At 54.2% G+C, this 24,193-nt stretch overlaps 7 protein-coding genes across 7 annotated transcripts, besides 2 other annotated features; 4 read left to right on the top strand and 3 right to left on the bottom strand.

Moving 5' to 3' along the window:
* Positions 1-1,326: 1,326 nt before the first annotated feature.
* EKO05_0007996 (uncharacterized protein) lies at positions 1,327-2,398 on the top strand (the record flags this gene model as incomplete). Its single annotated transcript, XM_059637179.1, has 3 exons — positions 1,327-1,421; positions 1,503-1,805; positions 1,891-2,398. The coding sequence occupies 3 exons, from the start codon at positions 1,327-1,329 to the stop codon at positions 2,396-2,398; spliced, it is 906 nt and encodes a 301-aa protein (XP_059493162.1).
* A 759-nt stretch (positions 2,399-3,157) lies between these two features.
* Positions 3,158-3,742, bottom strand: EKO05_0007995 (uncharacterized protein; the record flags this gene model as incomplete). The annotated part of the gene is made up of 1 exon (XM_038946419.1): positions 3,158-3,742. One exon carries the CDS (start codon positions 3,740-3,742, stop codon positions 3,158-3,160), a length of 585 nt encoding a protein of 194 aa, XP_038796466.1.
* A 3,056-nt stretch (positions 3,743-6,798) lies between these two features.
* EKO05_0007994 (uncharacterized protein) lies at positions 6,799-7,137 on the top strand (the record flags this gene model as incomplete). Its single annotated transcript, XM_059637178.1, has 1 exon — positions 6,799-7,137. One exon carries the CDS (start codon positions 6,799-6,801, stop codon positions 7,135-7,137), a length of 339 nt encoding a protein of 112 aa, XP_059493161.1.
* Positions 7,138-9,559: 2,422 nt separating this feature from the next.
* EKO05_0007993 (uncharacterized protein) lies at positions 9,560-14,499 on the top strand (the record flags this gene model as incomplete). Its single annotated transcript, XM_038941249.2, has 2 exons — positions 9,560-9,670; positions 9,718-14,499. 2 exons carry the CDS (start codon positions 9,560-9,562, stop codon positions 14,497-14,499), a joined length of 4,893 nt encoding a protein of 1,630 aa, XP_038796465.2.
* Positions 10,190-10,232: a tandem repeat.
* A 1,805-nt stretch (positions 14,500-16,304) lies between the features above and the next one.
* EKO05_0007992 (uncharacterized protein) lies at positions 16,305-18,182 on the bottom strand (the record flags this gene model as incomplete). The annotated part of the gene is made up of 1 exon (XM_038941203.2): positions 16,305-18,182. The coding sequence occupies one exon, from the start codon at positions 18,180-18,182 to the stop codon at positions 16,305-16,307; it is 1,878 nt and encodes a 625-aa protein (XP_038796464.2).
* A 754-nt stretch (positions 18,183-18,936) lies between these two features.
* Positions 18,937-19,710, top strand: EKO05_0007991 (uncharacterized protein; the record flags this gene model as incomplete). Its single annotated transcript, XM_038941210.1, has 2 exons — positions 18,937-19,190; positions 19,239-19,710. The coding sequence occupies 2 exons, from the start codon at positions 18,937-18,939 to the stop codon at positions 19,708-19,710; spliced, it is 726 nt and encodes a 241-aa protein (XP_038796463.1).
* A 495-nt stretch (positions 19,711-20,205) lies between these two features.
* Positions 20,206-20,260: a tandem repeat.
* Positions 20,261-21,344: 1,084 nt separating this feature from the next.
* EKO05_0007990 (Tyrosinase) lies at positions 21,345-22,572 on the bottom strand (the record flags this gene model as incomplete). Its single annotated transcript, XM_038941193.1, has 2 exons — positions 21,345-21,800; positions 21,853-22,572. The coding sequence occupies 2 exons, from the start codon at positions 22,570-22,572 to the stop codon at positions 21,345-21,347; spliced, it is 1,176 nt and encodes a 391-aa protein (XP_038796462.1).
* Positions 22,573-24,193: the final 1,621 nt, after the last annotated feature.

Here is a 24,193-nt window from a genome sequence, read left to right as displayed (position 1 = left end):
CCAGTTTCTCAAGACTAGGGAGCCCGCACGCAATCAGTTCCCGCCGTGTGAGTACGACATGGTGTTGGTGTGTCTTACTGGTTCCGTGGAGTCTTGCAAGACAGTTCTACTTTTCCCTACGACAAATTTTCGGTGACCAACATGGGGTCGTACTTTCTACAAGAGCTGGCGTTACTGGCTTTTGTGATACGGAGAGTGGTTCCTTTCAGCATCTCCGGCATCTCACAACGCCCTGGTTCTCAACATTTCTTGGCAACCCAAGCTGTCTTCCACAATAAGGATCAAAGCTGGAACCCAAGACGTTGTGCACGGCTAATACCTGTTTGCATGGTGACTCTTCGCCTGATCAACATGGCGGTGACAGCCTTTCTCTAGACTGTTCTTGTCTTATGTTAAGATCCTTGTTGTCAATGCATTAGATCACATGATTGACCTCGGCGTGGACAGTGTCAAGATTACAGTGTCCCACTACTCACCATATGTTCACCGCTTCTCAATGCTTCTCGCAGGCTGCCACATGGTACGACGGTCACGGCAGATGCAAAGCTCTGCTCACAACCCAATGTAGAGCGTGCATAGAGGGTTTCATGGTACGTTACATCAAACTTAGCTGAGCGCCCAAACATGACCTACCACACCTGGAAATGCTTCCATGTCTTAGCTCACAGCACAAGAACCACTTCTGGAATGTGTCCGGAAATTGGAGCAGCTTCGCTGAGCCCAGTGACATCTGATCTACTCACTGGAATGTTGCTCGTAGTTCTGAACACTGCAGCCGGATCTGACCAAACAGCCTTGTCCTTGTTACCATATCATGCCGCAGTATCTTTTGACTCTACGCACATCATTTCCACCTTCGCTACGTATGCCTAAATTCAGAAAGCGCATCTTCAAGATATGGCAAACAACCTTGTGTAATGGCACCATCGTGTGCGGCTGTCACCGTAGGTTCCAGACTAGAAGCAACGAACTTGGGTCGACGCGTTGTAGTCGGCGCAGATCTTTCGATCCTTCAGCTAAGGAAGTAAGAGCATACAAACACCGGTGTGAGGCATCAGCGAGAGGTTCCCTATTTAATGTTGTGACAACGGCTACTTAGGTTGGTCTTGTCCATTGCATTTGGATCACCGCGATACAATCTCACTCTTTACATTTCTTGTACCGATCACCGTTCTTGGACGGCCTGGAGCACCGTAACCAATTGCAAGTCTATATTCTACCTACGCTCACCTCATCTCATACAGCGCTAGCCAGCGTTTTAGTGACTACCGTTTTCGTTATTTTGCCATCGTCACAATGCGAGTGGAGCTTTTCGTCGCGTTCACTATGTCGGGTGTAGTGTTGTCGGGCCCTGCCAGGCGGGACTGTGGCCTGGGGAAGTGCTACGATGCCGTTAACGAATGTGGCATGAAGTACGGCGGGTATGTGTCCATCCTTCCTTGCGACGGCAAATAACATGGTTCTATCAGTTGTGGATTGACCTCCATCTGACCTGCATACAGCTGTTGGACTGAATGTGCCGGCGGCGCCATGGACATTCCCACCTTCACAGCTCCACCATGTTCCTCTAGCGCCAGCTCACCTATCGGCGTTGATGGTGGCTACCCTACGCAAACTCCAGACTCTATGCAAGACATCCCGTCATCCACAAATAGTGACGCAGTAGCTTCTATCACCACTCCACCTTCCTTGACTTCGATAGTTGCTACTCCCACGGGCATGAACGCTTCCAGCACCTGCTCTCCCCTTTGGCTATGTATCGATTACATAGCTGTTTGCGGTGAAGTGTCTCGGATGTGGGGCGGGTAAGTTCATTGTTCTCCTTCTGTTCTTTTTAAACTCCCCAGTCAGATACGGCTTCTGGACCTATTCTCTCATTGACAAATTCAGATGCTACGATACTTGTACCTCTGCCCCGCCGTTTGAGTCTCCACCCTGTACCCTCTCGTCAACCGCCACCGAGACTGGCTCCGTTGCCGAGACTGGCTACGCCACCGAGACTGGTTACGCCACGAACGCTCCAACCCATAGACCCGGAGAAGCCTACACCGAAAAGTCCGCTTCTGACAGCGTCAGCCCTGCTATAGACGATAGCAAAGCTCTGGTGATGGCGGAGATGCCGAGCTCTTCAGACTCTACTCCCGCTCCTGAGGCATCAGAGACCGCCGCTCCCGACGCGGGTGAATTCAGGATAGTTGAGCAGACCAACGAGCCCGCGCCTGCAGATGCAAATATCGTAGAAGCGCCTGCTATTCCGGAGGGGGGCACCATGAGAGGAAACGCCATCCTCAAGCTCATGGCCGACAAGGACAGGACCCCAAATACTCCAAATGTACCTTGCTACGATGCTTTCTGCAAGGAAGCCCAGCTTGGACCATCGCAGCTGCCCGAGGCATAGTCCACGTGGATCAGGGATCGGGTAGAGGGTCTTTCCTTTGCTTGACGTCGCTGCAGATGGAACCACTGCAGTGCAGTTGATGAAAGGTTGCAATATGTTTCTGAAAGGGATACGGTCGCTGGTCATTTCCTTTTGCGCTGCAACTATTTCCTGCGTTCTGGCGAGGTTTCTTCACAACATCACATACATGGCTTTGATGGGTTTGGTGGTACTGTGCTTCTTGAGTTTACAAGTTGTTTGGCTTCTTTCGTTGAAAACATGTCTGGAGTCTATCAAGTGTGCAAGTAGAGGAATTCTAGGCTCAAACATGTATAACCCACACGGCGGACATTGTGCACGCTACTTCTTAGGATGTGGGGTAGCTCTTTACGTCGCAGGCTTCAGAGCCAGGACGTTATTACGATTTTCTGCCAAGAATGATAGCTTGTTGGCGATGTGTGCGGCGGCCCAAGTACCACGGGAAGCTCATCAAGATGCTGACATCGAGTAAAGCGCAACATCTCCCCCCCATCTCCTTATTCGTGAATGTTGCATCTCCAGTCCCTAGTTTCTAGCCCACATCAGCCTAAAAGTCCACCGGCGCCCCAAACATACTGTATTCAAGAAAAAGCAGCCGTGTTCAAGTCACCCAGAGCTTCCTTCGTATCAGCACCATCTCACGCTCCTAAATCGAAGGACTAAAACCCACCAGCATCGGTAAGTACAGCCAAACAAACCCGCATCGATATTAACACCCTCAATCACAGACTGCCCGCGCCGTTACTCGGAGATCTCAGGTAGCAGCCCCACACCCGGAACGCTCTGCGCTCGAAGCGGTGACTCAGACTGCAGGATGCTGCGCGTGAGGACCTCCTCGAGGAACGCGGCATCGCCAACGACGCCCATGGCCCCGTCGAAGAAGAGCGTGCATGTGGTGTCTGAAGAGTTGTAGAAACCGGATGGCAGCAAGAGGAGGATTTCCATCTGTGCGATGACACTTGTGTCTTTGTGCTTGGAGACCGCGGCGGTAGGGAGTGAGTGGAGGCTGTGGTGCATCCAGTCTCCTTCACAATGGATGCTGGGTGTTTGCACTTGATGGTAACAAGGGCGCGGTGCTCGGTCGAGGGTGTGCATGGTTCCGTTGGGATCGTACTCTGTGGTGTCTTCGACTGCTGGGATCTGTGAGATGGCGGAGCTCTGTTTTTTGGGAGCGAGGCGGGAAGATGCGAGGGCTGGAAAACGAGGTGGAGCGGGAAATGAATGGCGAGGATTGGAGATGGGTGGTGGTGAGCTCGGCTCAACGTGGATTCCTGGCTCAATAATACTCCGGTGACGCAGGAGGTCTCGAGCTTGCGCTCGCCGCATGTTTCGCTACCGCAGTTGAGTTCGACTGTGTTGCAGATTACGACATCTTCGGCATCTGGGGTGAGTTTTCTGTCGCGTGAAGCTGTAGAGTACACAAACTTGAGGTCAGTTCAGGCTTCGATGGACCTTGGAAGACACACCCTGTGACTACGGTACGTGGAGCCTGACACGGTAGAGAGGAAATTAGCTCAGATGATGGTCGTTTATAGCCCCTGTGTTGTATGAGAGCTGCTCGATCGCCTCCTTTGTCCTCCAGTTGCTGCAGTAAAGAAACAGTAGGAATGATGGAGGTTCTTCGCACACCGTCTGGTGTTCAGAGATCGAGTGTCACCCCGATTTCTCGTCTTCGGTGGTTTCTTTCCTTCGCATACAGATGTCTATCTGCTTGGGCTTCAACCTTTCCCCTATCTTTACATGCTTCACAGAAACCCGAGAGATGTGTAATGTACAGTTTATCTGATGACGTGGCGAATCTCGATGATGTTCTATCAGCTCGCTGGCGAGAATACCATCCTGTAACGACGAATGCTCAGCCATACCAAGTCTCTCAAATCTTCCGCGCAGTCGAATCAATCTCCAGGACTCTAGAACTCCCCAGTAAAAATCCAGCTGTCCGCGTGGTATGTCAGCGCCTACTCATTGAAAACTTCGACCGAGTCCGGAATACATCCCTATCCGTACAGATGCTACCACTACCAATGCGATCGATGATAATCTTCCGGGAAGTCTACTCAAGAAAGGAATCGTATGCGCGAGCGTTGAGCTTGGTGAGCTCTGGCATGACGTGGTGTGCGTATGTATTGGGCCAGACCAGGGCGCTCATGCAATGAAGACTCGCTGTGAACGGAGCTTGGTCAAAGCGAAAGGAACCGTCCTTCTTGATGGTGGTGTGAATAGGCTTCTTGCTCCGCTTCGGGGGAACGTCGAATGCGAAGGTTCGGTGCCCTCTGGTGAACTGTGGTGCTCGAGGTTGTTGGTTGTATAGTTGCTGTCGGTGTACTCAGGGTGTCGAAACTGGGGATGCGGGACCGAAGAATAAGTGCCGGGTTGAGAAACGGATGTTGTTCAGCCTGGCGTCGTTGGGTTTCGTTGCTGTACTGAGAGCGACTACTTTCAAAAGGGTGCCCGGCTTGTTCGAACGAGGGTTCAATGAGGGATTAGAACGCCATGGTGAGGATGTGGAAGGGAACATTGTGTTTTGAGGAAGCGTTTTGCACTGGAGAGTTCCCAACGGGGACAGTGAAACTGTCGTGTGCGATGTGAAGCGACAACGCTGCGCCGGGTCCATGACCCATCAGTACTACGTCACCCTATCAATAATCAGATAATCAGCTAGTCAGTTTTCATGTGGGTGACCAGACTTCCAAGTCCATCCACCTTCTCGCATTCCTGCGCTGGGTTTCGCTGGATGAGACGATTCGCCATATCTTACTACCACAAAGCGAAGTACCGCGAATGGGTTTCGAAATATAGTGTCAGTTTCAAAGTATGCTTAGCAATTGAACACATTGATGGAAAAACGAGTCTCTTCTTCAGAAGCCCAGCAGCTGGAGCAGTCAACGAAAAAATGTAGGCGAAGTGTCTTGCTAGCTCATAGGAGCGCTCTGAGCAGCACAAGAACAACAGTAGCATGCGTGAATCAAAACTTATGCGGTCCAGACCTTTTCCAAGTATTGTAGGTCGAGACTCAATCATGCGCGAAGTGCAATGCGCGTGATCGACCCGGCCCGCAGGTCTCCATGAGTGCCTCAATCTATGGAGGTGCTTACGTTTCCTTTCCAGAGCGGTGGAGAGAAAAGAATAGAGGTAAAGCGAGCGGTTGTATCCTGCTCCCTCAGGACAACCGGCATTGGCATCGTTGGACTATCTCATCTTGCAAGACGTTTCCACAGGTATTTAGACCGTATTTTACGTCGCCGAGTCACATCAAGTGCAATCGTGGACTCATCGAGCTGCACACAACGCTACATGATGTCACTGAGCATATGATTCGACCACGAGCTCAAATACCCAAGCAGCCAGGAGACGATCCTGATGTCTATGAACAGTCGAGTTCCACAACGCACTTGATTGATTTTCCACGTTCACTGTTCACATGCCCAGCTCCGAAGACTCTTCTTCCTTGCGCCCTCACGCGAGCTGAGAATTCCAATGAAAAAGATTGTGTGAGAGCACGGATGTTCACATCCAGGCCATTTCATAACAACGAAAGCCTCCCCTCCAAAAACTTTCATTTCTTCTTCACAGGTGCGTGCTTTTCGATTGCCACCCGATCCCATCCCGAGAACTGCTTCTCTACAGAAGGTTGTAGTATGCTCGGGTTTCTGCACTACACGCTGCGAATGAATGAGTCGAAGCGTTGGTACTCGTTGCCGTTGCTTGGGTCGGGACGAGTAATCCATTTCCAATGAGCTTTGCTCGTCCGCTTCTCTTCTTGATCTTGCTGGCTTGTCTGGCTTGTTGGAGAGGAGTTGGATCGACTTTCCACGTTCGAGGGGCTGCAGACGTGCTGGTGGCGTTGAATCCGCGTGTCCTGCTGGTCTTGGGTGTTTTCATAATGCTCCAGCGGTTGCTAGCTGTACAGTGAATCTCTTGTATCGTCTGTGTGAAAAAGTGCGTGCTCGAGATCTATCTCTGCTCCTCGTCAGCAAGCTCGATGCTGGGCTCTGGGCTATGGCTGCCCTCGAGCTCTCTCAGTGCTCGAGAGGTAAGCCTTTCGATGGCATCAACTGCCTCCAGCCCATGTGAGCCCGCTGTGAAAGAGTGAAACGGTGATATGGGTCCCCTACAGCTCACTCGGTACTATTGTGAGCGTTGTATTTGGTTCCCATGTGCGCGAGCTCGGAGTGAAGCGGTCGAGTCTGCTTCACCTTCACTGACATGGTGCAAAACCTCGCCCACTACGAGAGATCGCTCCGCAGCCTCTATCCGCTCTCTTCTCAGATCGACGAACTTTCTCAAAGTCACACTGTATTCTCCGATGCACTGCAACAAACCTTCTTTACCTCTCCACCAAACCCTCTTTACCTCTCCACTACCAAAGCCCTCCAACCACAATGCCTTACCGCCGAGACGAAAACCCGGCCCCTCTCCACCCCTCCAACAGCCCAGAAGCGCTCGAGCATCTGGCCCCGTTCGATCCCTGGCCGCGCCGCTCCTTTCCTCTGCCAGAGGGCTTCCTCCCGCTCCACGGGTCGTCGGACCTGCGGGTCGTGAGCAAGCAGCTGCCGCGTTGCGCGTCGGAGGCCGTGGTCGTGGCTGATTCAGCTTGGTCCCCGCTGGAGGATGAGTGGAGCGGGAGTGAATTTGATCCGTACGTGGTGGCCGATGGGTTCAAGCACGCCCTAAATTTTTGCGTCAAGCTGCAGCGCATCTGCAGCATAGCGCATCGTTGACTCCTTCGTGCTTGCGCACTCTTCTGTATTCTCCTACTCCGATCATCCACTGACGAAATACAGCACTACGCTCCTCCTCGACTTGCCCCCTCTCTCGCACCCGTCACCCTCTCTCCTCTCCCGCCTCGTCTCTTTCCTCCGCCGTCTCCTCGACTATCTCTTCTCCTCTCCCCACCCCGCACCTGCTCCTCCCTCGCCGACGGTGGCTCCAGATCTCCGCTCTCTCGAGTCCGGCGAGATGGAGATTGGCTCCGACGACGAGTTGATCGTAGAGTACGAGAACCCGCGGCCAGATGAGGAGTAGGTAGCGGTGCGTGGTGCATTCTCTCCACCCAAAGGGGCCCAAAGGGGCACGTTCAGATCTGCGGGAGGACGTCTCACACAAGCGGAGTAGACGACTGGGCACTGCGTGGTGGTGCTCTGGCCTTGAGATGACGTGTATGTATACGACGGGCGTGCTTGCGAGCTGGGTTTTGTCTGGCTGCTTGGCGTTGGCAGGCTCCTGGGTCGATGGAAGGAGTGGCGACGGTGCTATCTGGTGGGTCGGCAGGCTCCTGGGTGCGGTCGTGAGGATGCGAGTTTCGGTGTGGATGCAGCGTGGTGTGTCTCCACGGCGTTCGTGGGCCTGGGCGATTCCGGCTATGTGGCCTTGATGATTCGATCTCTTTCTCTTTGACAACGTTGCAGAGGCTTCTGTGGTTTCTAGTGATGAGTGATTTCTAGTGATGAGTGATTTCTAGTGATGGGTGATTTCTAGTGATGGGTGATTTCTAGTGATGGGTGTGTTCTAGTGATGGGTGATTTCTAGTGATGGGTGATTTCTAGTGATGGGTGTGTTCTAGTGATGGGTGATTTCTAGTGATGGGTGTGTTCTAGTGATGGGTGTGTTCTAGTTATGGGTGTGTTCTAGTGATGGGTGATTTCTAGTGATGGGTGATTTCTAGTGATGGGTGTGTTCTAGTGATGGGTGTGTTCTAGTGATGGGTGAGTTCTAGTGACAGGTGGTTTCTAGTGATAGGTGATTTCTAGTAATAGGTGGTTTCTAGTGATAGGTGAGTTCTAGTGATGGGTGATTCTAAGTAATAGGTGGTTTCTAGTGATAGGTGAGTCCTAGTGATGGGTGATCTAACAAGGGGTTATCAAAGTCGCTCAAGGCATCGGAGACATTGCAAAAGTATGGAAAGACACAAGATGCATCTTTGGGTAGATGAGGCCAGTTTTGGCTTCCCAAGTACAAACGGAGCCTATCGAGAGTGCATGTGTTGCTTCACGTGCACTAGCTCCAGCGTTGTCGGCGTTTGCACAGGCCGAGCTCAAGGCCCGATAATCGATGACGCGCATTTGCAGTCGTTGCCGTGCAGCACGAGGCGCAGCCGTTTAAGCGAGGCGTGTCGAGGGAGATTGGCATCGCAATTTCTTCCTTTTCCAATGGAGCGCTGCACTCGGCGGCTGGGCATTCTAGGCGAGGCTGCGACAAGCAGGATGCCGAGGTCGATGCCGCTGCGCAAGACTCACCGACTGCTGGCAAGTGAGAGAGAGACTCAAGGCAGATCTGATCATCAACATCAGCGCATCTGCTTGTACGTTGCTCGGAATGGGAGAAAGGCGGTTTGCACCTTCCCCATCACTCGGACGGCAGCTGCCCGTCGGGCGTCGGGAGTCGGGGCGCATCGTGCTCTCATTCGCCGCTCGACGGGCCGCGGCGCTTGGATGGCGGGAGAATATCGAGCCGCTTCCAACAGCTTGCCTGGTCTGGGGCGTGGCGCGAGGCAAATGAAGACGACGACAAGACGTCGCCGCTTGGCAGTCGCATGCGTGGGTCTTGTCTGGAGTCTGGAGGCGACATGGTCTTGACTCTTGACACGTCCTGCTGGCGAAGCTCTTGGGTGACTCGCTTTCTGCATGTTGCTCTTGACTCTCTCCCCATCCATCGTGCGAAGTCTCCCATCCATCGTGCGAAGTCTCCCATCCATCGTGCGAAGTCTCCCATCCATCGTGCGAAGTCTCCCATCCATCGTGCTGATATCCCGGAGTGCTGGAAGTCTCATCCATCGTGCTGATATCCCGGAGTGCTGGAAGTCTCATCCATCGTCCTGATACCCCGGAGTGCTTCAAGTCTCATTCATCGTGCTGATAGCCCGGAGTGCTGGAAGTCTCATCCATCGTGCTGATATCCCGGAGTGCTGGAAGTCTCATCCATCGTCCTGATACCCCGGAGTGCTTCAAGTCTCATTCATCGTGCTGATAGCCCGGAGTGCTGGAAGTCTCATCCATCGTCCTGATATCCCGGAGTGCTGGAAGTCTCATCCATCGTCCTGATACCCCCCCATCGTGCTGGAAGCATGGGTGCCGCAGCCATCTCGTAATCTGCAATCAACACCGAAACCGCCTTCACAGCAGCCAGAGCCCGGCCAAGGGCAACATGGCGATCCTCAGCCAGACGTGGATCCTCACAAAGAAGACGCTGCTCATCGTCGCATGGCGGCAATGGTTCTTCACGAGCGTCCGCGCATTCTGGGCGCCCATCATCTTCGTGCGTGTGTCGCGTCCTGCGGTCTGAGCACAGCTGACACGGCGTAGATGTTCTTCATCACGTACGCAAAGAACTTCTTCATCCCCCCTTCTCAGTACGGCATCGGCAACGCCACCCCCATTCGGTCCTTCCCCGACGCCCTCGCCGCAGCAACAGGCGGCCGCGACAAGGTCGTCTTCGTCCACAACGGATACACAGGCGGCCAAATCGAGCACGTCATCGGCCAACTCTCCAGCCAAGTCCGTGACGCCGGACTGCAGGCCATCACCCTCGACCAAGAGCTGGACCTTCTCACCACGTGCGCCGGCTCACTGCGAGGCGCGAGCACCTGTTTCGGCGCAGTCAACTTCCACTCGAGCCCCGACCAAGGCCCTGGGCCGGCATGGAACTACACGCTCAGGGCCGACAGCGTCCTCGGATCGCAAATCTACGTCGACCAGCAGGACAACGATGTGCAGATCTACATCCTGCCCTTGCAGCGCGCCGTGGACGAGACGATTGCGAGCCTGGATCTGGATCCCACCGCCACCGCCATCGCCACCGCCACCGCCACCGCCACCGCTCGAGCCATACCCGCCATCCACGCATTCCCGTACACCGAGCGCACGCAGGAGGAGAGAGACGAGCGCATCCGGGTTCTGTACATGGGCGCGCTCATCAACATCATGGGCGCAGCGCTGTACATTGGCGTCTGTGGTGTTACCTATCAGCTGACGGGGCAGATGGCCGACGAACGAGAGCGCGGAATCTCGCAGCTCGTGGAAGCCATGTCTCCCGCGAAGAAGGCGTGGCACACTCAGTTTGCCCGTCTTCTGGCGAACCACATCGCCTTTGACGTCATCTACTTTCCCGGCTGGGTCATCATGGGCCTGATTGTGTGGGCTCTTGCTTTCAGGTCCTCCAACGCAGGCATCCTGGTCATCTTCCACATCCTCGCTGGTCTGTCCCTGACCAGCTTCTCCATCTTCGGCGCTGCCTTCTTCCGCAAAGCTCAACTTTCCGGCATCACCATCGTCATCATTCCGATCCTCCTCGCCATCATTGCACAGGTTGCAGGCCCCTTCAGCACCTCGGCAGTCTACGTCCTTAGTCTGATCTTTCCGTCCATCAACTACGTCTTCTTCATCGTCTGGATCGCTCGGTTCGAACGTGAACTTGCTGGTGCGAACCTGGGTCAAGGCGCTCCAGCGTACGAGGATCATGTCTGGTCAACGCCTGGAATCGTCTTCTGGGTGTTCCTCATCATACAGACACTCGTGTACCCCTTCCTCGGCGCACTCGTAGAGCGATGGTTGTACGGTACCGTCTCTGCGGATCGCAAGACGACTACTGATTCTCCCGACCACAACATCATCTTGACCAACTTCTCCAAGCACTGGGCACCAAGCTGGTTCCGAAGAAACCTTCTAGCTAAGATTGGACTCAAGCCCCCGGAGACGGTCATTGCTGTCGACGACTTCAGCATCAAAGCACGCAAGGGCCAAATCATGGTTCTCTTAGGTGCCAACGGTAGCGGAAAGTCAACGACCCTCGACGCTATCGCAGGTCTGAACACCATCACCAGTGGTTCCATTGAGATGGATGGCACGGGAGGCCTCGGCTTGTGTCCCCAGAAGAATGTCATGTGGGACGAACTGAATGTGTACGAGCATGTTCGCATCTTCAACCAACTTAAATCGACCGGCAAGGTTGACACAAAAGACACTATCGAGGACCTGATCCGCGCCTGTGATCTCGGGCACAAGATCAAAGCCCGATCGAGCACGCTCTCAGGAGGTCAAAAGAGGAAGCTGCAGCTCGCTATGATGTTCACGGGTGGAAGCAAGGTGTGCTGCGTTGACGAAGTCTCCTCCGGCCTTGACCCTCTCTCGCGCAGAAAGATTTGGGAGATTCTGCTTGCAGAGCGAGGCGATCGCACTTTCCTCCTCACCACTCACTTCCTCGACGAAGCAGACGTGCTTGCAGACTACATTGCGATCCTCTCACGAGGCGTGTTGAAGACAAAGGGTACTTCGGTCCAGCTCAAGCACGAAGTTGGCGCAGGATACCACGTCACCTACCCGCGAGATGCAGTCGTCGCTCCGCCAGCAGGTGCTACAAAGAAGCCAGCGCCGTCAGCAGACATGGTTCAGTACTGGTTCCCAGACGCTCTACCTGCGACTCACTTCGTCGACGTTCTTCGATCCAAGGGCGTCAAGAACTACGATATCGTCGGGCCCACACTGGAGGACGTGTTCCTTGCGATGGCCGAAGAAGTGAAAGAGCATAACCTTATGGATGCCAACGAGCAGCAAGCTGTCATGGCTGTGAGCAAGGGTGCTGACCATCCCTCGGACCACGCCTCTGACGTTGATAAAGGGCTCGAGATGGGTAAGGGTCGAGGTACGTCGATGGGCAAGCAGACCCTCATCTTGATGCACAAGCGCTGGACAATCCTTCGACGCAACTTCTGGCCCTACGTTTTCGCTTTGCTGCTTCCAATCATTGCTGCCGGCCTAGTCACGCTCTTCCTCAAGGATTACGTCGCGGTCGGCTGCGACCCTGGAGCGAACGCCAACGATCCTACCGTGTACACTCTCGCGAGCACGGATGCGATCCCGCTGATTCCCATCGGTCCATCAAGTCTCCTAGGCGATGCCATTTCTACAATCGTTCAGCGATCCGGCATCAACAACAACAGCTTCCACATTGTGGAAACTCTGGACGAGTTCAACGACTACGTGCAGACCCAGTTCCGCAACATCACGCCCGGTGGTTTCTTCATTCGTGAGAATGAGCCCACCGTCATGGCCTATCTCGGAAGTGGAAGCGTGGTCGGTGGTCTCATCACCCTCAACACCCTCGACAACGTACTCTCCAACATTCCCATCTCGACGCAGTACCAGCAGTTTGCTGTTCCCTTTGCGCCTAGCATGGGCGACACCTTGCAGCTCACGCTGTACTTCGGTCTGGCCATGTGCGTCTTCCCAGCACTGTTTGCGCTGTACCCGACCCAAGAGCGTTTGAGGAAAGTCCGAGCGCTGCATTACAGCAACGGTATCCGAGCTGTACCGCTGTGGTTGGCCTACACTGCGTTCGACTTCATCTTCGTTCTGATCATCGCTGCTGTAACTACGGCGATATTCGTTGGAGCCTCCGATGCCTTTTACGGACCTGGATACCTGTTCGTCGTGTTTGCTCTCTACGGTCTCACTGCGATCTTGTTCTCGTACCTCATCTCCATCGTAGTGACGTCGCAGCTTGCAGCCTTTGCCTTCGCCGCTGGAGGCATGGTTTCACTGTACCTGATCTACTTCATTGGCTACATGGCCATTCTCACGTATGCTCCCGCTTACAAGATCGATGACTGGATCGACATCTTCCACTGGACATGGTCGCTCATCGCACCATCTGGGAGCCTCCTCAGGACACAGTTGCTTTCACTCAACTCCTTCAGCGTCCTTTGCGATGGCAGCCAGATCCCAAGCTACCCCGGCAAGCTTCAGGTATACGGCGGTCCAATCCTATACCTCACCGTGCAAGCTATTCTCCTCTTCGTCATCCTCGTCTGGTGGGACTCCGGCTACAGACCGCCTTTCTTTAACCGCGCAAACAGCCGTCAGAAGCATGGCGAGGAGAACCTGGAGACGATTCCGTCTGCTGTCGCAGCTGAGACGGCACGCACTGAGCAGTCCAAGGATAGCCTACGCGTGCTCCATCTGCACAAGACCTTCGGATCCAACCACGCCGTCAATGACATCAGCTTTGGCATTCCCCAAGGTCAAGTCTTCGGTCTCCTCGGCCCCAACGGTGCAGGAAAGTCTTCAACCATCTCCCTCATCCGCGGCGACATTCATCCGACAACACACATCAACGGTGGCGGTGATGTTCTTATCGAAGACATTTCCATCATCTCAAAGCGCGCCGCCGCTCGTGGTCACCTTGGTGTGTGTCCGCAGTTCGACGCCATGGACACCATGACCGTGACCGAGCACCTATACTTTTACGCACGCGCCCGTGGCGTACCAGATCCCCAGTCCTCCGTCAATGCCATCTTACAGGCCACTGGTCTTGCAAGATTCCAAACCCGTCTTGCATCCAAGCTTTCTGGCGGTAACAAGAGGAAGCTGTCCTTGGGCATAGCACTCATGGGCAACCCCTCTGTTCTGCTCCTCGACGAGCCATCATCTGGCATGGACGCTGCAGCTAAGCGTGTCATGTGGCGTACGCTCCTCGGTGTTGCCGCGCCAGGACGTGCGTTGCTGATTACAACGCACTCTATGGAGGAAGCGGACAAGCTGGCGACAAGAGTTGGTATCATGAAGAGAAAGATGCTGGCGCTCGGCACCGTTGGACAGCTCGGCGATCAGTACGGCGACGCCTGGGTAGTCCAACTTGTCTTGAAGAGCGCGCCCGAGACGACAGAAGAGGAGATGGAAGCCTGCAAAGAGTGGGTCCGCCGCAGAATTCCCGGCGTCCAAATGGACAAGTGGGGATCCCGAGGCGGCGGCCACGGGCAACTCAGATTCAAAGTGCTCAAGGCCGCCAAGGGCGAGCACGACACTGTCCCCACCAGCCCCGCCAGCGACGACGTCAGCATCGAAAAGTCTCACGCCGAGGACAACGTCCAGCTCGTGCGCACACAGTCCACTGACCTCGGCGGCATCCCAGGCCTCATCCAACTCCTCGAGTCGAACCGCACGGAGCTGGCTCTCGAGTACTACTCGGTCAGCCCCACAACGCTTGACGAAGTCTTCCTGCGCGTCGTTGGCGAGGAAGAGGAGGAGAGCGCAAAGAAGAAGAGTTACTCTAGCGGGTTTAGAAAGGCGCTTAAGTGGCCTTGTTTTTAGTCGCGTCTATCCCAGATGAGACTGGGACCTTGCTACCTTGCAACCTCGGCGGCATCCCAGGCCTCATCCAACTCCTCGAGTCGAACCGCACGGAGCTGGCTCTCGAGTACTACTCAGTCAGCCCAACAACGCTTAACGAAGTCTTCCTGCGCGTTGTTGGCGAGGAAGAGGAGGAGAGCGCAAAGAAGAAGAGTTACTCCAGCGGGTTTAGAAAGGCGCTTAAGTGGCCTTGTTTTTAGTCGCGTCCATCCCAGATGACAGACTGGGACCTCGCGACCTCGCGACCTCAGCGGCATGGTGGGCGTTTTGAGATCCTGGAGCATACCACACACTAGATGTTAGATTTAGAAGAAGCTAATAAATTCCTCTTTGCCTTGTTATGCTGTTTCCTTATCTCTTCTAAGCTATAGCCTATAGCTCTTTTATTTATTACTCTAATATTAGTGTATGTAAGTCTATACTAGTAACCTCTACTTACCTTCTTAGCTCTATACCAGTAGCTATTCTAAGATGCTATAATATTATATTAAATAGGTATTAGATTTAGAAGAAGCTAATAAACACCTCTTTGCCTTGTTATGCTGTTTCCTTATCTCTTCTAAGCTATAGCTCTTTTATTAATGCTTTGGTGCATGTAATTATAGGAGTTTAGCAGATGGATTGACGGACATACTGCAGAACATTCTGGGCGCAGGTGTCCCACTTCATCGAGGTCAGCAGGTCCTACAGTCGAGCCTTTGGCGACAACTCAAGCCGCATCTGCCTCACCAACCAACGTCGTACAATTCTGATGCCGCGTCCAACTCCTGGGCATAGTCTTCGTCGTCATCATCACTGCCTCCTCCATCGCGCGAGTGTGCCTTGGCATCACGGGTCGCGTTTGAATATGCGCCTTGAGAGGGCGATGTGGATCGGGTGCGTGGTCGTAGGCCTGCGCGTCGAGGTTCGTGAGGCGTCGCCGTTTGAGGTGGCGACTGGTCGTTTTGATGGAGTTATGCGAACGCCAGAATAAATGCGCAAGCAAAAGTGCCCGCTCTCCGCCCCGTTGTGTTTAAGAAGATGTACGTGGTTGGCAAGGATGTTAAGAGAAACACATCGAGTACATTGTGAGGAAATGATGGTCCGGAATGAAATAACTGTAGTCTACGGACTGTGGTATAATAATGAAAAAGTACACTGAGATGATATGGAATACATCCAAAGCGACTAAAGCCCGTCTCAGCTGTACGAGAAACTGGAACCGAAGCTTCTCGCTCTGCTCTGCGTGCTAGAGTTGTATTGGCGTGGTCTGCGTAGCAGGGTGGGTAGGTGATAGGGCGTTGTAGGCTTGTTTACTGCGTCTTAAAGCTCTCCAGCCTGTTGCTCTCTGATACCACCAGCCCTGCTTCACAGCACCACCATCAGCGATTTCGCGCCATCTCCCACCTTGAAGTATCCATGTCGTTCGTCTCTCTTCCTGCTCCTGGTTTTGGTGAATGGTCCGGCACGTGCACCAGCGAAAACGATCGCCCTGCAAGTGCGCTGCCCGCGCCGTGTGTTGCAGCCAGCACCCACGACAGCGACGGAGAGCGAGTGGGTCGACGGCGTGAACTGTGCGCCAGAATGACGCGAGAACTGCGCGGTACAGTGACCGGGTGGTACTGGAGGACGTACAACTGGCGAAGGTCGTAGAGGGTGGGATTCCATGCGCGTTCGAAGCCAGCAAGGTCGGTCACGGCATCGTCTTCAATACCCAAGGGCATGTTAACTTCCTCCAGGCTGCGCTCTGCTCTGTCAAACTTGCTCCGTTAGCGCCCTGGCTCGTTTCACCGCGCATGATATTCGTTCATATCGCTTGCCATCTCCCAGTCAGACACCACCAGCCTCTCGAAAGGGCCCGGGCTGAGCACATACGCATCTCCTCCAAGTGATGCCGGACTCAACAAATCCACTTCCCCTTCCTCGTCTCCGTCTTGCCACAGCGATTGCTCGATCCCGCTCAAGAATTCCCATGTTGTCTCGAGAACGTCTTCCATGGGCAGAACATAAGTCATAGAACGTCTATCGCGCCCTGTACAGTCGCCCCAGGCTTCGAGTTGTTGCAGAAGAGGGAAGTGCGTGAAAATGGATTGGGCCCAGGCGTGGATCAAGTCCTCTTCAGCGTCGAGGGTGACGCAAGGGCCCTTGCTGAGAATGGTTTCTGGTCGCGCGATGGAGAGATGAGTCAGGTTCGAAAACATTGGGACAAGGGCAGCGGGCGGCGTTGCTGATGGCGTGTCAAGGGCTGCGATTAATTTCATGGTACTCGACATGGCCTGGTGCGAGTCAGGTCTTCTCTCCTCTTTGGTCTGAGGCGGTGTTATGAGGTCGCTGGCGTCCACAGTGGGATGGATTGTTGTGCCATACAAGGGCAGGTTAGGTAGCTGCAAAGGAATACCCATACGCAGGACCTCAAGCTTCGGGCAGTGCCGTGCAAGACTTGGGAGAGCAGTGGTTTGCAGTATCGTCGCAGTTGTAGGATGCATTTTCAAGCTCAGTTCCTCCAGATGCGGTAATCCTTTGCAGAACTCTTCGAAATGTGCGCTGGATATGCCTGAACCGTCAATAGCAGACGGGTCAAGAGCTGCAAGATCGATGCTGCGCAGTTTCGGACAACAGGCGGTAAGCTTGACAAGACCAGTACCACTCACTAGCAAATTCAACTGCGCCGTAGGAAAACCGATGGCGAGATTGCCCACGTTGATCTCCAGCAGCTCGAGGTTTGGGCAGGCAAGAAGTGACGTCACAACATCGTCCAGAATGCTGAGGTCTGAAAGTCGGATCTCTCCGCTTGGCAGACGTTCGACAGCAAGCCGCAGTTCCTTGAGCGCAAAAAGATGGCAAGGAAGCGCGAGCGCTATTTCCGGGTCGCATACGATTTGCAACCGTTCAAGAGATGCGAACGGTTTGTGAAGCGCATTTGGGCCAGTGAAAAGCGGCAACAATCGCAATCCGGGGTCAAGATCGATGGCGAGAGAATTCAAGCCTGAACGTTTGCTGAGATGACCGAACAGGAAATCCTTTCCTACAATGCTGCTCATCAGGACATCGATCTCCTCCAGCTCTGGCAGCAAGTCGAAGTGATAGGCAAGCTGGTTGGCATAGATCGGATCCTGGGGACTGAAGGTGTCAGGCCCAAACTGTATGCGCTTCAGCTTCCGGCAAGGGCCGAACAACGCTGGCAGCGTTACTTGCGCGACGTAAGATGAGCCTCCAGACTGCGCACCAGTCACCGTCAAGTTCTCCAGATCTGCATGCAACAGCGCTCGAAGGTGATGCTGATGTAACCGCCAGTCAAGATCCACCTCCAGGCTCTTCAATTTGGGCCATTCAAGATCCCTGAGGTACTCGTAGTCTTCGCCGCCCTCGTCTGCTGCATCGGAGAGTTGCACATGCTCGATTTTGTTTGCGTATATCTGCCGTCGGCTAGGTTGCATCCATCGGAGTGCCGAGACATCAGGGGTCTGCTTCCATGCTATGGACGTTCCCGCTTCAGCCCAGAGACTGTTGACGAGGATGGCAGGCAACAACGAATGCCGGACTTCCAGAAGCTCCACGGGGTACTCCGGACTGCGTTGATGACGCCGCTTGTCGCTTATGTCCGCGAGATGATGCAGGATCAACGTTAGGATTTTGCGGTTTGCCGTGGCTTCCGCGTGGGCCATTGTGCTGGTGTGACTTGAGACGAAAGCAGGAGGTGAAAGAATGGACGACCGCAGCGTTGGGAGACCCGAACACCAGGTCAAAAAACAATGGATGTAACGTTGAAGGAAAGAGTCTGCAGACTAGACAAGACTCATTGTTTGGCAAATTTAGTACATCGTGCACCTCGAGCACTACGTAGTTGACTGGGATCCGGGCATGCCGGCCCCTGCGGCGGGAGTGCATGAAAGCCTGTTCTACCCATGTCAACGGCTATCGCAATGTCCACGTTGGGGCCAGCTATCTGCCAGGGGGCTGCGGATAGACGAGATTGACGACGTTGACGAATTTTCTGAGTCGTAAATGTCCCATGTTTGACGTTTGACGTCTGAGACGTCGTGCGGTGGTGCTGTCGCGGATGGTGCGCTTATGTCACTGGCGCGGCTGCCCGGACGAACGCTGCACGGCCGCGTCTCCATTGAACCTCATTGAACCTTGTCTCGACGGTCCTACCCTTCGTTGTCTCCATCAACCCGCGCAATGCAGCTTCATCTGGCATGCGCGCTCTCGCGTTCCGCACAAACTGCGGTCGTGAGCCTGTAAGAATGGTCAGGAGATGACAAGTCAGCGTATTGCAGCTGACCATTGATAAATCGCTGTTGATGCCTATAATACTCACACATCAGTAGCGCTTACCTTGTCCTCATTTACTCTTTCTTCACAGGCGTACAGAACACACAACACACTTGTTAGATCCCTCGACACCCCACAACTACCATGCATCTCATTCTCACTGGCGCGACCGGCCTCGTCGGTGCAGCGGTGCTCGACAGCATGCTGGCACAGGAGACGATTAGCCGCATCTCCATCCTCAGCAGACGGCCTGTGAAGATGGCAGAAGGCCACGAGAAGGCGAAAGTCATCATTCACAATGACTTCAAGACCTACGACCAAGCTCTGCTGGACGAGCTCAAGGACGCACAGGGCTGCGTATGGGCGCTAGGCGTATCGCAGAACGACGTAGACAAGGAGTACGCCCCCTTCCACACCGCCAACTCTATGTGCTGACACGGTTCCAGAAAGTACGTCGAAATCACACACGACTACCCGCTCGCCGCTGCGCATGCCTTCAATACACTGCATCCCGACTCGCCCTTTACCTTCGTCTACGTGTCCGGAGAGGGCGCGACACAATCACCCAGCATGTTCACGCCCATCTTTGGCCGTGTCAAAGGCCAGATTGAGACAGCACTCCTAGCGTTCCGCAAGCAAAATCCCAACTTCAGGGCTTACAGCGTGCGACCAGGTGGCGTAGACTGGACGACGCACCCAGAGATTCATCCGTTCATCCCTCGCCAACCAGCATGGAAGGGCGCAATGATCACACCGATGAATCTCGTGTACAAGAGCATGATGACCCCAACGAAGCCGATGGGTGACGTCTTCACCAAGCTCGCGATGAGTAAGGGTGAACCGTTGGAGGGAACTGGCGTAGGAATGGAAGGTACTTTGCTCAAGAACGTTGGTATCAGGAGCATGTCCGGGCTCTGACAGTGCCCCGTTATGCCAGCTGATAGATATTCAGACTTGATTTCCAATGCGCCAGTGTCTTTTCCCATGTCATATTAGCGTTCTCCAACCTTTGCGCTCAGATCTGGTGTAGTCGTTTCAATCGTCACGTCACGTCAGCGCGATTGATGAAATTTGATATTGGCAATATATCCTCAAATTGAATGGATTCGACGGCTACTCTGGGTGCCTTACCGTACTCGGACCCTGTCCGAACGTAACCTTATCTCGCTTCTGCAGGTGCACGGTTCGTCACCCCTGGAGATGGATCCCTAACAGCCAGGTGCCCGTCCAGCTTCGAGAACTTGATATCTCGTCGACTGCCGTTCTGGTTCTGCAGTCTTTTCGCCGAAAGCAGTCTTCTTTGCACCACAAACTCACCCATCTATGTGGATACGCGATCGACGTCGAAGTCGATCACCTCGAATCTGACGACAGAGCAGCCAAACCAACCAACAACGCGAGCAGCTGCACCACCTACTACTACTACTACTACTACTACTACTACTACTACTACTACTACTACTACTACGGTATTCTGCAAACAAATCCCAATTTCCGCCCCACAGAAAGGCAATCGCAACCCCCAGATCCGATCAGGTACGATCACAAAAGTGGGTTGCGCTGCAAGCGACGCGGTCAGAACAACGGGGAGCTTAGTGCAAAATGCGAGAACGTACGGAATTGCGGGTCGTGTAAAGTGGAGAAGCACATCCAAGGCAGCCCATGTGAAGACACGACGGGACCGGCGAGCTGCGAGAAAGCCACAGCGTAGTGAAGACGCGCAGAAAGGATCTGATGGCGTGTAGCGAGGAAGTGTGTTTGAATCGCTTCACACAGAACTACGCATCGTTAGATTGCAGTTTGTAACTAGTGTTGTTAGTAGAGGGAAACAGGTTCTAGTACCTATTCATGTGCACAGCAAAGCAAAGAGGAGGCTGCTTTTTTTTACAGCAGAGATGATGTAGTATAGAGATTGCTACTGTCTATTAATTGCTAGTACAGGAATCCTCCCATCTGAGCCAGAGCAAAAATGAAAGTCAGCCGAGAAACTAGCAGCAAAACGCGCGTAGTAAGAGTCTAATAGTAATTAGCAAGGAAGTGTTTATTCTACTTTATATAGAACTATGTATAGTAAGACAGTAGTTTATAGCTTATTATTAGGGCAAGATATGTCTTAGTATTAATATGTACAATAAAGTAAAGAGGAGGCTGTTTATTTACAGCAGAAATAACACAGCGTAGGGATTACAACACTGCTGTCTATTGCTAATGCAGATTCTCCAACCTAAATCTAGTAAAAGGAGAGTTAGCTAAGAAACTAGCAGCAAAACACGCGTAGTAAGAGTCTAATAGTAATTAGCAAGGAAGTGTTTATTCTACTTTACGCAGAACTACGTATAGTAAGATAGCAGTTTATAGCTTATTGCTAGGGGAGATGTGTCTTAGTATTAATATATACAACGAAGCGAAGAGAAGGCTGTTTATTTACAGCAGAAACAACACAGCGTAGGGATTACAACACCGCCGTCTATCGCTAATGCGGATTCTCCAACGCAAACCCAGTAAAAGGAGAGTCAGCCGAGAAAGCAGCAGCAAAACAGCAGTAGAGAGCTTTAGTAGTTGTACTTGTAGCAGAGGGTGGAGCTCTGCGTGTTCAGGATGTCCCTGATGCGGACAGTGGGGCGGAAGTCGTAGACATTGACGGTGGTGTCGAGGGTGAGGCGGTTGCCGACTGCGTCGGTGCCGCTGACGGTGGTGATGCGGGGGTTGCCGCCGTTGTTCTGCCAGATGCGGAAGTTGCGGTCGATGAAGGCGTGGTGCAGGAAGAAGACGGGGTCGGCGGGGGACGCGTACGTGTCTTGCATGACAGCGCCGATGCCGTTGTGGCCCCAGGCGTGCGCTCCTCCTTCGGCGCACGAGGCCATGTCGGCGTAGGTGGAGCGGCTGTTGCAGGCGTCGACAATGGCGCTGCCGGTGTTGATGGTCTCTGAGTCGTCGTTGTCGCGGGCCAAGCAGTGGCGGGTGTTGCCGGAGCCGGGACCGATGTTGATGGCAAGACCGGCGAATTGCTGTCGTGGTGTTAGTGATGCGGTGTCGAGGCTGGAATCTGCTGGTACTTACACCGTTGGTTACGCACTGGCCGCCGACGTTGATGCTCCCGAACCACTGCGAGCTGAAGACGGACGACTGGGTGTAGCGGCCGGCATACCTGGTCTCGTCGAACCAGGGCAGCTCGCGGTTGAAGCCGCAGTCGCTTCGGAGCATCTGCTCAAAGGTCCAGAGGTAGTACCTGTGCCAGAGAAGGAACTTGGCGTTGCCGTGGACGTTGGGGGTCAAGGTCTGGTGGAGAGCGACGAGGTCCTCGTATCTGCTCTGAGACTGGCGGAACTGGCCAGAGGCCGGGCGGGCCTGCAGACACTTGATGGCATCGATGTACGCCTGACGATCCGAGTTGGAGTACGAGTCCCACTCGCGGCGGATGCGGGGGTTGGAGCAGGTGCTTTGCCTCTTCTCGAACTGCGCAAGCTCCTCATCCAGATCACGAGTGGTGACGGGAAGGAGAGAAGGGCTGATGCTGGGCAGCTGAAGCTCAGGGAGCTTGTTCTTGAGGTCCTGGAGGTTGTCGACAATGGTGGTGACGGTGGCGTTTACACCAGCTAGAGCCTCATCGAGAGAGAGCGGGCGAGCGAACTTGGGTGTCTTGAAGTCGGTAACCGGGAGAGCGGGAGGAAGGGCAACATTGGCAGGGAGCGATGTGCCTTGAGCTGGAGCAGGATTCTGGGGGAGCGCGATGGCGGAACCGGCGACAGCCAAAACGGCTGCTGTGAATGACAGATGCATGTTGGTTGAGAGAAGGTTGAAATTAGATTAAACAAAAATACTAGGAGTTTGATGGAATGCTTCCAAACGAGAGTCGGTAGAGCTGGAGCTGCAGCAACGTTTGCGGACGTCCAAGCCCTTGCCTATTATACACGGCACGTAGGGCCCACCGCCCACTGCTCACCATATCTCCTGAGCGATACGACAAAATTCGATCCACCAGTTCGTGTCAAGACACGCCAACAATGTGCTAACCGCGGGCCCAAGTGAAAGCTGCGAGGACGCAAGAGGAAACAGGTCAGCTTATCCAAAGACGCGAGCCTGAATAGTAAGGGGCAAGGGCGAATCAACTAGCCGCCTTGGTATTGGCACTGGGGGAAAGTTCATCTCCGAGCCAGCGCCATCACCGCGTATGGTAAGGCTGAGCTTTTTCACGGGCGCCAGGTCAGAGGGGCCTCGCTTCGAGCGCGCGACGGGCGTGGTGCCTTGCCAAGACTTGATTCAAGTGGAGCCATGCCGACTACCGGATTTGCTGATTGGCAGCAGGGTTTGGTCGTCGTGTCCGAGAATAGAGTAGCCGAGGGGACGTCGCATCCGCCAAACTCGTTTGCGACTCGAAACTTTGAAAGGCAACCCGTTCGTTGAGGGCGTCTGCAAAGCTTTCTCATCGTGCACGTCATTCGCTCTTTGTTCGCATTGCCGCATGTACCGTTGGCTCGCCCGAACCTTGTGAAAATCATCGAGGTTCGGCAGTGAGTTGACGGGTAGTGTGGCTTCGTGACGTCCCGATGGCTGTCACCGTGGCTGTACTCATTGCATCCGTCGCATTAGGATCGCAACATGGCCGAGCGCGATGCCATGTGGATTGACGAGTTGTGCCAGCCTCTTTCGAGCGAGCAGCTTGCCGTGTTGAGGAAGCTGACGATGCGCTATCTTCACCGGACACACACAGCCCGTGCGAGCTGCAGGTACGCAGCCGCTCAGCCTGCACATGGGCACCCAACCACACAGAGGCGTGTTGAGAGAGTCAGGTTGTGGCCTGGGAGAACCCCAAGCCGTTGCCACGTCGTATGGCGGTACGCCTTAGGGCTGGCGCTCGTACTGTGCCGTCTCGCCCGATAGCGCGGGCAGACGAATGACTAGGAATATTCAGCACTGCTCGTGAATCAATCAATCCTGCAGGACGAACTCGAGCCGCGCTGCAGTCGGAATTTGCTCTCTTGCTGAGATACGCAGTCCGCTCGTTGCGAAGCAACACAAAGCTGTTTGCGCGCGCCATGGTTTTTGCTGCTGTGCTCCGGACAGCCACTCGCCGCACATGTAGTTCCAGGGTCCATACCTGATTTCTGGGGTCGCCGAACGCCTGGCCAGCTTTGCAGTCGCCGCTGTTACCGCGCACACAGCAGCCAACTGCGCTTGCACTGATGACTCTGCTGCTGTTCGGAAACGGCGTGGCCCTCGACCATGTCAAAGGCGGCGGCCGTCGTGAAGCTGGAGCTGAGAGACAGTCGCCGATGCTCCCTCATTCGCGCGTTAGACGTACAGCAAGTGTGGCGACTGCGAAGCTGTCTAGAAGGAGCAAGGCCATGCAGGCGAAAGCTGCTAACTATGGACCTTGGCGCTCGGGAGATGGGCTTGGTGC

The sequence above is a fragment of the Ascochyta rabiei genome, chromosome 14 (genome assembly GCF_004011695.2).
Source record: "Ascochyta rabiei chromosome 14, complete sequence".
Lineage (NCBI taxonomy): Eukaryota > Fungi > Ascomycota > Dothideomycetes > Pleosporales > Didymellaceae > Ascochyta > Ascochyta rabiei.
This window is presented reverse-complemented; position numbering and strand designations above follow the sequence as displayed.